At 37.3% G+C, this 16,277-nt stretch overlaps 1 protein-coding gene across 2 annotated transcripts in view; it reads right to left on the bottom strand.

Annotated features, from left to right (window-relative positions):
- The window catches only part of kra (basic leucine zipper and W2 domain-containing protein kra), a 168,419-nt gene that overhangs the window by 39,048 nt on the left and 113,094 nt on the right, over nt 1–16,277 (bottom strand). For both annotated transcript variants that reach the window (XM_090405613.1, XM_090405614.1), the window contains exons 7-9: nt 8,727–8,836; nt 567–653; nt 354–437 (exon numbers count right to left, since the gene is read on the bottom strand). In XM_090405613.1, the coding sequence (XP_090261739.1) occupies nt 354–437; nt 567–653; nt 8,727–8,836 (281 nt within the window). The remainder of the gene's footprint in view (nt 1–353; nt 438–566; nt 654–8,726; nt 8,837–16,277) is intronic.

The following is a 16,277-nucleotide window of genomic DNA, read 5'->3' as shown; positions in this document are numbered from 1 at the left end:
GATTTCTCAACTATTTGTCGTAAAGTGAAAATCTGATCCTGACAGCCTCTATTTGGCCTAAATCCAGCTTGTTCTTCACCAAGTTTCTCTTCCACAATCCTTCTCAACCGTTTCTCAAGTATACTTGCATAAATCTTACCAGGAATACACTCAGTAGAGAAATACCTCTGTAATTCTCACATTCAGTTTTATTTCCCTTTTTTTTTTCAGGCTAATTCAGCAGACTAATTTTGATAAAAACTGTTGCCAGAGCATAGAGTTAAACATGTATTGCTATTGCAGTATCCTGTTCACCTTGAAGTCAGGAATTTAGGGGAAAAAAATTAACTTTTAAGAAATGGAACAATTCCTACCTCTTTCACAGGCGTCTCATCTTTAAGAAGACTACCTACTTGTTGCTGCAGATCTTTCTTCACACTGGCATTTTCTTGTGCTTTCTGCAAACAGTAAATAAGCAAACAATATATGCATCTTTTCAACTGAGTGTTTAGTTTAAACAAATAATGCATATGATTGAATAAAATCAGAACAAATACTTAGTTTTGTTTAGATATTTCTTAGTTTACCTGATAGTCTACAAGTTGGCTAAGGCCATGTGAACTGAATGTGGCAGTAATATTATCCTGACTGCGTTTGCTTACAGGAAAGAATTCCTGAAAGAAAAAAAAAAAAAAAAAAATAATGCAATCCATTGATATATACAATGAAAATTATTAATGATTAAAAAACAATATTATATAATTTATTACATAATAAACAAGCCTATTATCTGTAAAGCAACAATGACAAAATCCAATGACTGATAATTAGATTCCAGCAAAAAAGACATACAACCAATCAAAATCAAATAAAGTCAAACATTTCAACTATTGCATATCTATAACTCTATAGCAGAGTTATAGATATAACAAATCTTTTTTTTTTTTTTTTTTAAATAGAAAAAGCAATTTTTGGATCACAGTGATCAAAATCCTAGATTTGTTAAACTATTCAAATCTGCAGCAAAAGCCTCTATCCCTAGAGGCTGCACAAAACAATATATCCCATGTTGGAGTAAAGAAAGTGAGGAACTCCTAGTCAAATATGAGGAAACTGAAGATCCAGCTATTGCTAAGTAGCTCATATAAATCCTGGATAAAAACAGAAAGGAAAGATGGATCTCAACCATCAATGAACTCTATTTCGTCACATCTAGTCAGAGAAACTGGTCACTTCTGAGAAAACCAGGTGGATCAGAGCCAACGACACACAAAACAACAGAAATAACTCTTGATCAAATGGCTAACCATTTATTGAAAACCTCCAAGATTCATACCAGCTCTACCAAGAAAATTGCTGTACAAGCTTCCATCAGACAAAATCCGAAGACGGAACCCGAGCTTCCTGAACTCATTACGCCCAATATCTCGGGAAGAGGTACAAATAGCCTTAAAACTTACCAAGAATGGCAAAGCTGCAGGAGTGGCTGGTATACTCCCAGAGTACCTAAAACATCTTGGTCAACATGGCCAAACATGGCTGGCTACCCTTTTCTCAGAAATCATCATGACTCGTAAATTACCAAAGCTGTGGCTGGAAGCCAAATAATTGCCATGCCCAAACCAGGGAAAGATCCAAATGAAGTGAAAAACCTATGACCTATCTTGTTGCTTTCCACCACCTTTAAGCTCTTTGAAAGAATTCTCCTTAAAAGAATTTCACCACTCATTGAAAGAGCACTCCCGACTGAACAAGCTGGCTTCAGGCCAGGAAGAAGTTGATGTGACCAGGTCCCAGCCCTGACAACTCAAATTGAAGCAGGCTTCCAGAAGAAACTTAAATCTGGAGCCACTTTCATTGACCTAACATCTGCTTACGACACTGTCTGGATCAGGGGCCTCCTCCTAAAACTAGGAAATATTATAAAATGTAAAAAAGCTCTACAACTTTTTGAATCTATTCTCTCCAACAGAAAGATCCAGGTCCATATTGGTGGAAAAAAGAGCAGACCCAGATTCCTTCACAATGGTCTTCCTCAGGGCTCTTTGTTATCCCCTATACTTTTAAACATCTATGTGTATGATCTACCTTGTACCAGATCAAGCAAGTTTATGTACACCGATGACCTAGCGATCTTACATCAATCCACCTCCTTTACCAACTTAGAATCAACCTTGAATACAGACTGAACACTCTGGAAGAGTACTTCAAACAGTGGTACTTGAAGCCAAATCTAATGAAAACAGTGTCCTCAGTATTTCACCTGTACAATGCAGAGGCGAATTGACAATTCAACCTTTCTTTCTGGGGGTGCTTAAGGGTCAAAGCTGTATAACTGAGAGGAGACCTCCACATAGCCTTTAAAGGAATGCAGAGAACCGATAAGGGCTTCTGACCTAATGTCCAATCCTCACCTTCTCGTGGTGCACCCTGTTGGGTATCTACTTGGATACTGAACGGACGAGGATGGGCTGGCAATTTGGGATTTAGCTGACCAAATTGTATTCTTATTGCTTAAACCAAAATATAGAATGATGGTACAACATGACAAAATTTCATGCCGGCTGGGGCACCGCCTGGTTAAACAAGGCCCCCGTTGTTTTCGCCAGGGAACCAGGGCGAACAGCAAAAAGTCAGCTACTGGAACAAATCTGAAAATAAACCCCAACTCAACATCACCAGAGTTAAAGATCGGTACTATCAATGTAAGAAGCCTGAATGGCAAAGAAATGGAGCTAGCTGACTTATCTAATTCCTCAGCTTTTCATTAGCTGAGGAATTAGATAAGTACCAGATCAACATAATAGGGGTGACTGAAACAAAAAAGACCAAAACTGGTGAGATCTTTCTGAGCAATAAATACAAAATGTTATATTCAGGCAATGACAATCAAGGAAAAGAAGGAGTAGCCATAGTATTCAACACAAAATACGAGGCTAATCTACTTGAATGGCAGTCAGTCTCAAGTAGAGTAAAGTTCCCCATTCTCATATTTGCATAATCTGCAAATATGAGAATGGGGAACTGGACAATGAGACTTATTTGTGCCTATGGTCCCACAGAAGGTTCTACTAAGGTAGAAGTGGAGGAATTTTTTGAGGCTTTAGAAAAAGCAACTGACACAATGAAAAATGAAAAGTTGGTCCTTGTTGGTGATCTAAATAGCAGAGTAGGAAATGATTGTCAGACACAAAAATATTTTGGGAAAATTTGGAGAAAAGAGCAAAGCTAATAATAATGGCAAATATCTGTTGGATTTCTGCTCAGGACATGGACTGGTTATTACTAACACCATTTTCCAACATAAAAATGTGCACAAATTCACATGGAGAGAAGAGGCCAGGAATAAGAAAAGTCTCATTGACTATGTTATTGTTGATAGTGATGTTTTCTCCCTGGTGCAGCACACCAGAGTGTACAGAGGATTTGAAATTGGAAGTGATCACTATTTAGTCTTGAGCAGGATAAAATTGAATTTCATATTGAAAAGAATAATATGTAAGAAAGTTTTAAAGCGAATAAAAGTTGAGCAGCTATCAGATGTGAACTGTAGGCTAAAATACACAAAGATTATTGAAGAAAAAATGAAAGAGTTTGAGAACAGGAATCAAACCTTGGAGATTCAGTGGCAAACTCTGAAGAAAACATTGATTGATTCTGCCAGAGAGGCAAGTGGTGAGGTTATCTGTAAGGATAAAAAAATCAGAACTCCCTGGTGGACACAGGAAGTTAAAGAGGCAGTGAAGGAAAAGAAGAAAGCATAAAAAAGTTCCTGTCAAATAAGTCAGCTTGTGCTCTTAGAGAATACAGAGACAAAATCAAGAATGCTAAACACTGTGTAAAACTAGCTAAACAAAAGTCATGGGAGGACTTTGGCAAGAATATAGAAAATAAATATCAAGAAGGTGGCAAAATATTCTGGAGGTTGTTGAAGAAGCTTAGGAATGGAGGAAAGAGTGCAATAAAAGGAATTAGAGATGATAAAGGTGACATGAAAACGGGAGAAAAAGATATCCTTGAAGTATGGAGTAATTACTTTGAAAAACTGCTAAATGAAACAAGCAGTGATGACAGCACAGTGGTAAAAAACACTGACCAGGCATGCAGTCAGGAATACATATCCATACTAGAAGTAGAAAAAGCCATCAAAGGCTTAAAATGTGGAAAGGCAGCAGGAGTAGATGATATTCGACCAGAAATGCTGAAGTATGGTGGTATAAGAGTCTTACAGTGGCTGCACTGCATAGTTCAGAAGGCCTGGACAGAGGGACGAATTCCCGATGATTGGAGTAGAGCTCTCATAGTACCCATATATAAAAAGGGAAATAAAACTGCATGTGAGAATTACAGAGGTGTTTCCCTACTGAGTGTTCCTGGCAAGATCTATGCGAGTATACTTGAGAAATGGTTGAGAAGAATTGTGGAAGAAAAGCTTGGTGAAGAACAAGCTGGATTCAGGCCAAATAGAGGCTGTCAGGATCAGATCTTCACTTTACGACAAATAGTTGAGAAAGCATGGGAATATAACAGAGATCTGTATTTAAGTTTTGTCAATTTGGAAAAGGCATATGACAAGGTGCCAAGAGAGAAGCTATTCAATACGCTACAGTTATATGGTGTCAATGGGGCATTATATCAAGCAATACTTAGTCTTTATTTGAGTTGTAAGTCAGCAGTTAGAATTGAAGGAAGTACAGGAAGATGGTTTAATGTTAAATCAGGTGTGAGACAAGGATGTACATTATCCCCTCTGTTATTCATTATCTATATGGACCACATTATGAAGTGGTATTAAACATGATATCAAAATTGGAGATATTAATGTCAGCTCTTTGGTTTATGCAGATGATGTTATACTTCTAAATAAATCTGCTAGAAGTCTGCAAGATTCTCTGACTAAATTGAATAGCTGTTGTAATAGATATGGTATGAAGGTCAGCAATAAAAAGACAAAGACAATGAAAATAGGCAGAATCATTGAAAATGTCAACTGTGTTGTGAATGGAGAACCTGTGGAAGAAGTAAAACATTTCAGCTATTTAGGCACGATTTTTACTAAAGATGGTAAATTAAATATAGAAATAGACAATAGAATCAGCAAAGCTGGTATGGTGGGAAGTCAATTGAATAAATTCATATGGAATAAGAGAGAAATCAGTCGGAATACTAAATTAGCTGTGTACAAGACAGTGTTCAAACCAGTTTTAACTTGTGGATCTGAGAGTTGGGTCAGAAGTAAAACACTTGACCAAAGACTAGAGACCACAGATATGAGAGTCCTGAGAAAGATTATAGGCATGAAAAGATGGCATCAATGGCAATATCATATTAAAAACAAGGATATTAGGAAAGAACTTGACATTGTCAGCATCCAGGAATGCGTTAGCAGAGCTAATCTTAGGTGGTATGGTCACTTAAACAGGATGGGCGAGGAAAGATTAACAAAACAAGTGTTCTCTGCCAGGTTGGCAGGAAAACGACCCAGAGGAAGACCAAGATATAGGTGGATTGATACGGTACAAAATGCTTTAGACGATAGAAATATAACATCTGATAATGTTGGAGTTGACAAGTAACAGACTGATTTGGAGGAAAATTGTAGATAGGAAATTAATAATGATGTAATTTTTTTCATGTAGTACTATCATATCCTGTACACCCCTTGAGGGTACATGGCAGGAATTTGATGATGATGACCTTTCTTTCTGTGGAAAAATGGTAGAACACGAGCCTCACCCAAAATACCTTGGAGTGAGCCTGGACAGACGCCTAACCTATATAAGGCACATCACCAACCTCTCCAATAAAATAAAACCAGAAATAACATCATTTCAAGGCTTGCTGGAACATCCTGAGGTTGTGGTGCAGAAGGCCTAAGGTCGTCTACACTAGCCCTCGCATTCTCTGCAGCAGAATATTGTGCCCCTGTCTGGGAAAGAAGTACACACACTAACATTATTGACACCCAGCTGAACTCTACCATACGCACAATTAGTGGGTCAGTGAGAAGCACCCCTCTCTCCCGGCTGCATGTTCTATCTAACATTGCTCCACCACACATACGGAGAAGACAAGCCTCGATTAAGGAATTAATAAAGCAATGAGCAACCCACTCCTACCCCTACACCAGACTCTCATAAATCCACCAGTCTTTGCCTGAAATCTAGAAAGCCTCTCTGGTCCATGGATGAACTCTCTTCAGCTGCGCTGCCATCAATATCTGACATAGAGAGAATACTGGTCCAACAATCGTCCAACAATCTCCCAACAAACGGCTTCCTGGTAGAAGATCCCTGTGCTCCGCAGCCTGGTTTTGGTCTTCCTAGGAAGATTTGGTCAGATCTACGTAAACAGGGGCTGTCAGATCACTCTTATTGTGATTGTTCTCCCGTGGCTCAGATGATTACTCATATTGTACGACTGCCCAAGGCACCAATTTCACGGTGGTGGCCTACAGGACATCTCCAAGGTGACAGATGAGGCCTTGAATTGGCTTTCCAGCCTGGACCTTTGACCTGTAGTTGGTATGGTGGTGGCGGTGGTTATGGAGGAAACAGAAGATCACGGTCCCATCTCACCATGAAGACGTTATTCTAATAGTCACTCTCATAATCCCCGTCATAGTATCAACAGACCTCCTCATGTTAGAAGATGATGATACAGTGTGAAATGGGCCTCCTCTAATGGATCAAGTTTTCTCACACAAGACACAAGTGCTCTCTACTTAAACCTCAGATACAGCCACTTTTATGTTGTGAAGTGTTGTGAGAACATGCAGTCTTGTCATACTTGGTGCAGCAGGATGATAATTGTCCCTGCTTAATTATGATAAGTTACCTTTGCTTTATATTTTTTTTAAAATAAGAAAGACTTAGTAAGCAGGTTGTGCCTTTTATGTAATGAACTTTTATATGTTAAGATTTTCATCATTTGCTTCTGGAAATTGTGAGTGTATTTTTCACTTACCAGTTTCATGTAGCCATAAGAATAAATAAATAAAGTGATCAAAATAAGTATGAAAATTATTTCAACAGCAAAACTATGCACAATTATTAAAAGAACATGTAAGACCACAGTAATAACTTTTAACACGTTCGCTGCCATGCTACTTCGGCATGGTCTGTTCCCCTACGCCGAGCAATTTCACTTCTTCAAGGTCAGTACGATAATCTCGTTACCGGAGGTAAGCGTCCTACGAGTATACTCGTAGTTGGCTTGTACAGAGCATATACGGTCTATGAGAATACACAATTTTGATGCTAGCCCCACAAGCCAAGCATTTTCACTTCTTCAAGGTCACTACAATAATCTCGTTCCCGGCGGTAAATTCGGTCGGTGTAAAATAGCTTCACAACTTTCTTTAAAAAGCATTCATATTTGAACCTACATCTATGGAGGAGAATAGCTTTATCCAACTGGATATTATGAGTAGTGTTAATACTGTGTTGTGCTAGACAAGACTTCCGAGGTTTGTTGTATTCAATATAATATTGATGTTCCTCAATTCTCTTTTCCACAGAACGGCAAGTTTGTCCAAAATAAGAATCATCGCATTCACATGGTATTTGGTAAACGCCAACCAAAGATAGAGATGACAGTTTATCCTTTGTAGAAGACAATAAAGAGGAAATTTTGTTGATAGGAACATACATGGGAATCAATTGGTACTTTTTCAAAATTCAAAAGGGATTGGAACTCTGCGTGGACTGTTGAAGAAACCTTAGGTATTGGAACATAAGATTCAATTATCTGTTGGATTTGATTGGGGTTGTAATTATTCGATCCATTAACTTGTTAATGATGGAAAGTTCTTTTAAGATTACTAAAGAAGAGCAAACTTTATGTGCTCTATTAATTAGAGATTTAAGAATGTCAAATAACTGTGCATAGGATTTATGGTTAGTAAGGTCATTTATATACACATGGAAGAAAGTTGGTAAAAGAACAGAGCAGAGAAGCCTTCTATCATGGAATACAGTGAATAGCAAGAAAGGAAGCTGGAGACTTGGACCAAAACAAAATGGGAAAGGAAAGATCAAAAGTAGTAAAGAAGTCAGCTATCGATAACTTACTGTGTCATGATTTCTGACACAACTAGACAAGAATATGTTAGCTAAAGCTTTTTTTTAATGGGCTAAATCTAAACGTGTCTCTTGCCAACTGGTGAGGTAGATATCAACTGAGTAGGAAACCCAAGAAAGGAGGTACAGAATAAAGATTTTAATTCTGAAGCACAAGATTAAAAGTAAAATAGAAGAAGATACACAATCATGAACTTATTGTCACAAGTGATAAGCTCATGCATGCACACATGCATATATAAGCACACATATACTATTTGAACCAGGAGACTTATTGATAACTAGATTTATGAGGATTTTTTCTGAGGATTAAAGATGGCATTACAGCAGGCTGATATATGATATGGGAAGCGATTTTCACTGGTCATTGACGGAAGTCAGTTATTTTGCATACAATAACTTTTGACTTATCTTTTTGATGCTATGTAATAAATAGCATCAAAAAAATGCTGTGTGCGCATGCACACGCAAGCACGCACACAGCCATTATTTTCTGGTAAATTCACTTTCATAGTATTAATATTGCAATATAAATGATAAAAAATAAAGGCTAATACTAAAGCTATGGCAATGCATGTTACTATCTTGCTTTTCATAATAGTTTATATTTCTAAAATGACCAAAAAACTAAATATATAATTTTAACATATCATTCGCAACACTCACAAGAAGCCGCGTATCCAGCCCAGCCTTTCTCAAAGCAGCCCAAAGTGTAGCGCTATCTCTTTCAGCAAGCCAAGTCTTGAAGACCTCCATAATGAATTCCAGTGCAATTCCTGAAATTTAAATGATGTTAATTCCTCCTTTGATCACACTCAACCTAGAATTAACAAATGTTAAAAAGTAAAAACAATTTTCATTAGCAATTAAAGAGCAAGTGCTCTGGAAATAGAAAACCAACAAGAATGGAACTGAAGCAGGATTTTAGGTCAACAACCTATCATTAATTGTAACACCAAATAAAGAAGAAAAAAATGAATAAAAGTTTTGTTAACTTAAATTATTGTACAGTTAGTCATTTCTGAAGCAGTCCTAAACTAAAGAAGGAAACACTTAAAAGATTTCTCTCAATTCAGTTCAGTTTAAAAATCATGTATATAATTCTGGCATACACTATCTACCAATAATTGTCTGGACAGTTTAGCAATTTACAATTGAAACAAGCAGGTAAACTCTAATATCAAGTAAGTCCATCTTTGGCTTTGATCACCTCCTGTACCCTTTTGAGGGAGGCTTTCCACCAATGTGCGACGCAGACATAAGGTGGAATTTGTCTTCATTCCTACATCAAAACAGCACTGAGTTCAGTGACAGATCGAGGATGTGCTTCCCTGGACCTCAATTGGCATTCCAATTCGTCCTACAGGTGTCAATGAGGTTAAGGTCAGGACTTTACAGGCAAGGGCAGTTGTTTAACATCCATCTCTACATACCATTCCATAACAGCTGCAGCTTTGTGGAATGGAGCATTAATGTCATGATAGTAACACAGGTCCATTTCATAAAAACTCCATAGTGTAGGCAGCACCTGATTATTCAGAATATCAAGATACTGAGCTGCCTTCATGGAACCATGGACAACGACCAGTGGTCCCACACCAAACCAGCTAAATGCATCCCATACCATGGTAGCAAGTGTTCATCAGGCTCCACACCCTGCCATCAGATTGGAAAAAGGTAAACCTTGATTCATCTCTCCAGAGTACTGTTTTCTACTGGTCAACTGTCCAGTTCACACGCATTTTGCACCAAGTCAGATGAGCTGCTTTGCTTGGTGTTGCGATGTTCGACTTGTGTGCCACTGCTCTTCCGTGGAAACCCAGTAAATGGAGTTCTTTTTGTATAGTATTAGTGCTCACCCATGGTGTTACTGGTGCTTTGGAATTCATCACAGGTGATCTGTACTGATTGTAGCCAGTTTTTGTGTGCTACCTGTTTTAACATCCTCCTCTCCCTGCCAGTCATTATTGGCAGCTGCCCTTGGTGTCACATTGGTGGACATGCCACCAATGGCACCTCTTTCGAAATCACTGAGTTCACACCGTGTTGCTTTATTTAACTGCTACAGTGAAATACTGCTTCCTATTATCTGTACACTGGTTTTATGTTATTAAGAAACCTGGAATGTTCTATAATTTAAAATAACAAGGTGTCCGGACAATTAATAGTAGATAGTGTAATATAAGCATTCTAATGGATGACCAGTGGATTTAATAAAGAACAAGACATCTGTATAACAAAGTGCAGAGTTTAATATCTCCATTTTGATAACCAGGTTTAATGACATTCCTTTCTTTCATAATGTGATTCATAAAAATTAATTTATATGAATACTATATTATAATATTAATATTATAATTAGGGGTGCTTAAGGGTCAAAGCTGTATAACTGAGAGGAGACCTCCACATACCCTTTAAAGGAATGAGGAGAACCGACCAGGGCTTCTGACCTAATGTCCAATCCTCACCTTCTCGTGGTGCACCCTGTTGGGTATCTACTTTGATACTGAACGAACGAGGATGGGCTGGCAATTTGGGATTTAGCCGACCAAATTGTATTCTTACTGGTTAAACCAAAATAAAAAATGATGGTACAACATGACAAAATTTCATGCCGGCTGGGGCGTCGCCCGGTTAAACAAGGCCCCCGTTGTTTTCGCCAGGGAACCAGGGCGAACAGCGAAAAGTCAGCTACTGGAACAAATCTGAAAACAAACCCCAACTCAACATCACCAGAGTTAAAGATCGGTACTATCAACGTAAGAAGCCTGAATGGCAAAGAAATGGAGCTAGCTGAGGAATTAGATAAGTACCAGATCGACATAATAGGGGTGACTGAAACAAAAAAGACCAAAACTGGTGAGATCTTTCTGAGCAATAAATACAAAATGTTATATTCAGGCAATGACAATCAAGGAAAAGAAGGAGTAGCCATAGTATTCAACACAAAATACGAGGCTAATCTTCTTGAATGGCAGTCAGTCTCAAGTAGAGTAATGTGGGCAAATATGAGAATGGGGAACTGGACAATGAGACTTATTTGTGCCTATGGTCCCACAGAGGTTCTACTAAGGTAGAAGTGGAGGAATTTTTTGAGGCTTTAGAAAAAGCAACTGACACAATAAAAAAGGAAAAGTTGGTCCTTGTTGGGGATCTAAATAGTAGAGTAGGAAATGATTGTGAGACATACAAAAATATTTCGGGAAAATTTGGAGAAAAGAGCAAAGCTAATAATAATGGCAAATATCTGTTGGATTTCTGCTCAGGACATGGACTGGTTATTACTAACACCATGTTCCAACATAAAAATGTGCACAAACTCACATGGAGAGAAGAGGCTAGAAATAAGAAAAGTCTCATTGACTATGTTATTGTTGATAGTGATGTTTCCTCCCTGGTGCAGGACACCAGAGTGTACAGAGGATTTGAAATTGGAAGTGATCACTATTTAGTCTTGAGCAGGATAAAATTGAATTTCATATTGAATAGAATAACATGTAAGAAAGTTTTAAAGCGAATAAAAGTTGAGCAGCTCTCAGATGTGAACTTTAGACTAAAATACACAAAGATTATTGAAAAGAAAATGAAAGAGTTTGAGAACAGGAATCAAACCTTGGAGATTCAGTGCAAACTCTGAAGGAAACATTGATTGATTCTGCCAGAGAGGCATGTGGTGAGGTTGTGTGCAAGGATAAAAAAATCAGAACTCCCTGGTGGACACAGGAAGTTAAAGAGGCAGTGAAGGAAAAGAAGAAAGCATATCAAAAGTTCCTGGCAAATAAGTCAGCTTTTACTCTTACAGAATACAGAGACAAATGTAAGAAAGCTAAACAGTGTGTAAAACTAGCTAAACAAAAGTCATGGGAGGACTTTGGCAAGAATATAGAAAATAAATATCAAGAAGGTGGCAAAATATTCTGGAGGTTGTTGAAGAAGCTTAGGAATGGAGGAAAGAGTACTGTAAAAGGAATTAGAGATGATAAAGGTGAAATGAAAACAGGAGAAAAAGATATCCTTGAAGTATGGAGTAATTACTTTGAAAAACTGCTAAATGAAACAAGCAGTGATGACAGCACAGTGATAAAAAACACTGACCAGGCATGCAGTCAGGAATACATATCCATACTTGAAGTAGAAAAAGCCATCAAGGGCTTGAAATGTGGAAAGGCAGCAGGAGTAGATGATATTCGACCAGAAATGCTGAAGTATGGTGGTATAAGAGTCTTACAGTGGCTGCACTGCATAGTTCAGAAAGCATGGACAGAGGGACGAATTCCCGATGATTGGAGTAGAGCTCTCATAGTACCCATATATAAAAAGGGAAATAAAACTGAATGTGAGAATTACAGAGGTATTTCCCTACTGAGTGTTCCTGGCAAGATCTATGCAAGTATACTTGAGAAACGGTTGAGAAGAATTGTGGAAGAAAAGCTTGGTGAAGAACAAGCTGGATTCAGGCCAAATAGAGGCTGTCAGGATCAGATCTTCACTTTACGACAAATAGTCGAGAAAGCATGGGAATATAACAAAGATCTGTATTTAAGTTTTGTTGATTTGGAAAAGGCATATGATAAGGTGCCAAGAGAGAAGCTATTCAATACGCTGCAGTTATATGGTGTCAGTGGGGCATTATATCAAGCAATACTTAGTTTTTATTTGAGTTGTGAGTCAGCAGTTAGAATTGAAGGAAGTACAGGAAGATGGTTTAATGTTAAATCTGGTGTGAGACAAGGATGTACATTATCCCCTCTGTTATTCATTATCTATATGGATCACATTATGAAGGAATGCGGTATTAAACCTGATATCAAAATTGGAGATGTTAATGTCAGCTCTTTGCTTTATGCGGATGATGTTATACTTCTAAATAAATCCGCTACAAGTCTGCAAGCTTCTCTGACTAAATTGAATAGCTGTTGTAATAGATATGGTATGAAGGTCAGCAATAAAAAGACAAAGACAATGAAAATAGGCAGAATCATTGAAAATGTCAACTGTGTTGTGAATGGAGAACCTGTGGAACAAGTAAAACATTTCAGCTACTTAGGCACAATTTTTACTGAAGATGGTAAACTAAATATAGAAATAGACAACAGAATCAGCAAAGCTGGTATGGTGGGAAGTCAATTGAATAAATTCATATGGAATAAGAAAGAAATTAGTCGGAACACTAAATTAGCTGTATACAAGACTGTGTTCAAACCAATTTTAACTTATGGATCTGAGAGCTGGGTCAGAAGTAAAACACTTGACCAAAGACTAGAGACCGCAGATATGAGAGTCCTGAGAAAGATTAGAGGCATGAACAGATGGCATCAATGGCAATATCATATTAAAAACGAGGATATTAGGAAAGAACTTGACATTGTCAGCATCCAGGAATGCATTAGTAGAGCTAATCTCAGATGGTATGGTCACTTAATAGAATGGGAGAGGAAAGATTAGCAAAACAAGTGTTCTCTGCCAGGTTGGCAGGAAAACGACCCAGAGGAAGACCAAGATATAGGTGGATTGATACGGTACAAAGTGCCTTAGACGATAGAAATATAAGATCTGATAATGTTGGAGTCTTGACAAGTAACAGACTGATTTGGAGGAAAATTGTAGATAGGAAGTTAGTAATGATGTAATTTTTTCATGTAGTACTGTCATATCCTGTACACCCCGTGAGGGTACATGGCAGGAATTTGATGATGATGATGATGATGATATTATAATTATAAAAAGTATAATATTAATATTATATATAATTAATTATAATATTAATATTATAATTATAAAAAGTATAACATTAATATTATATATAATTAATTATAATAAATAAATAAACAGTGAAGATAAAGTTTCCTTGTGTTACATCTGTGTACATCAAACTATTGCTCAATATCTTATTCCTTTCTTTTGGTATATACATTTTAAAAATATACAAAACCTCAACTACAAAACTTTCTTTCACAATTTTTTTAGCCTCTCCTCATGTATGCATGCATAAATATTACACTGAACATTAAGTGATGATGAACAGCCTATTTTTCTACCCACTGAGGGAGGTTTTGGGTCTACTACTCCCATGGTGACCCAGTCCACATTGGGAGAGTGCATCTATATTTCGGTGAATGAATGTATGAAGGTGGAAGACAATCACAAACATCCATGCCTATGCAGGATATGGACCTGCAGTCTCTTGGATGGAGAGCGGATATGCTAACCACTCGGCTAACCAGGCCAGCTGCAAGTACTCAATGTAACTCTCACATTCAGTTTTACTTTGCCTCCTCTCATAGATGAGTACTTAGAGAACACAACTTCAATCACCTGAGAATTTCACCTGTGTTCTGATCGCCACTGTAAAACATTTATATCTTATTTGAGAATTTTTGGTCAAAATCTATCATTTACTCCACTGCCTCTCCATATTTTTGGTTTCTGAATGAATATTCAGAATATTCCTCTTGAATGAATTTAAGAGAAATATTCATTCCATTTGAATATTTTCTAATCACTATTCTTTCACAGATTCTCATTTAACAATCTTTCAAATTAATTGTTTCAACCTTTCCAGAGTATCTATCTTCAGTTGCTTTTTTCATCTTTATCATCTAATTCTTTTTAATGTCAAGTGTTCAATAGCCTCAAGAAGACTTTGCAAGCTTATTGCTATTTACTTTCCATATTCTTACGAGTCTTTCGATGACTTGTTTAGCTAATTTCCACAAAGATTGCATATATTTTCCTGCGTATTTTTCCAGGATACAAGCTGACTTACTTGTTGGGAATTTTTAATATAATTTCTTTGTGTCCACAATTGCCTCCTTTATCATCTTGAGTACATCATGAAGTTCAGATTTTTCTGCTAGCTGAATCAGATCAAGCATTCTTTGGAATTTGCCATTTCAAGATTTGATTCTTGTTTTCAATCATTTGGCTCTTCATAAATGTTTGTATATTTGAATCTGCAGATCACATAAAAAACCAGCCAGCTTTCCTTTTAAAATTATTTTCTTTTTAGTGTCACAGTCATTTTTTTTCCTACTCAAAACTAAACAACAATGATTTCTTTCCTGGATACTCTTCTATACTGAACTCATCTAGTGATATCATTATCAACAATAATGTAGTCATTAAGAATTTTCTTATTTTTTTTTTGTTTACACAGAGGAAAATACGATGAAACAAGTAAAATTTGCAGGAGAAAAACAAAACAAAACAGGTACATGGAAAAAAGTTGTCATATGTAATAATGGATGTCAAGGTAAGACTGCTAAAACTTTTAATCTCAGATTCACTTAATGAATTATTAAAATAATGAAAATAAAGCATTACAGGGGTGTTCAAGGGTCAATGCTGTATAACTGAGAGGAGACCTCCACATAGCATTTAAAAAAATGCAGAGAACCGACCAAGGCTTCCGACCTAATGTACAATCCTCACCTTCTCGTGGTGCACCCTGTTGGGTATCTACCTGGATACTGAACGAACAAGAATGGGCTGGCAATTTGGGATTTAGCCAACCAAATTGTATTCTTATTGGCTTAAACCAATATACAAAATGATGTTACAACATTACAAAATTTCATGCCGGCTGGGGCGTCGCCCGGTTAAACAAGGTCCCCGTTTTTTCCGCCAAGGAACCAGGGCAAACAGCGAAAAGTCAGCTACTGGAACAAATCTAAAAGCACACACACCCCAACTCAACATCATCAGAGTTAAAGATCGGTACTATCAACGTAAGAAGTCTGAATGGCAAAGAAATGGAGCTAGCTGAGGAATTAGATAAGTACCAGATCGACACAATTGGGGTAACTGAAACAAAAGACCAAACTGGTGAGATCTTTCTGAGCAATAAATACAAAATGTTATATTCAGGTAATGACAATCAAGGAAAAGAAGGGTAGCCATTGTATTCAACACTAAATACGAGGCTAATCTTCTTGAATGGTAGGCAGTCTCAAGTAGAGTGATGTGGGCAAATATCAGAATGGGGAACTGGACAATGAGACTTATTTGTGCCTATGGTCCCACAGAAGGACCTACTAAGGTAGAAGTGGAGGAATTTTTTGAGGCTTTAGAGAAAGCTACTGACACAATGAAAAAGGAAAAGTTGGTCCTTGTTGGGGATCTAAATAGCAGAGTAGGAAGTGATTATCAGACATACAAAAATGATTTGGGAAAATTTGGAAAAAAAGAGCAAAGCTAATAATAATGGCAAATACCTGT

The sequence above is a fragment of the Typopeltis vanoorti genome, chromosome 15 (assembly GCF_054136105.1).
Source record: "Typopeltis vanoorti isolate ZY-2024b chromosome 15, IOZ_Tvanoo_1.0, whole genome shotgun sequence".
In the NCBI taxonomy this organism is placed as follows: domain Eukaryota; kingdom Metazoa; phylum Arthropoda; class Arachnida; order Uropygi; family Thelyphonidae; genus Typopeltis; species Typopeltis vanoorti.
The sequence above is the reverse complement of the archived record's forward strand: the minus strand, read 5'-3'. Positions and strand labels throughout refer to the sequence as shown.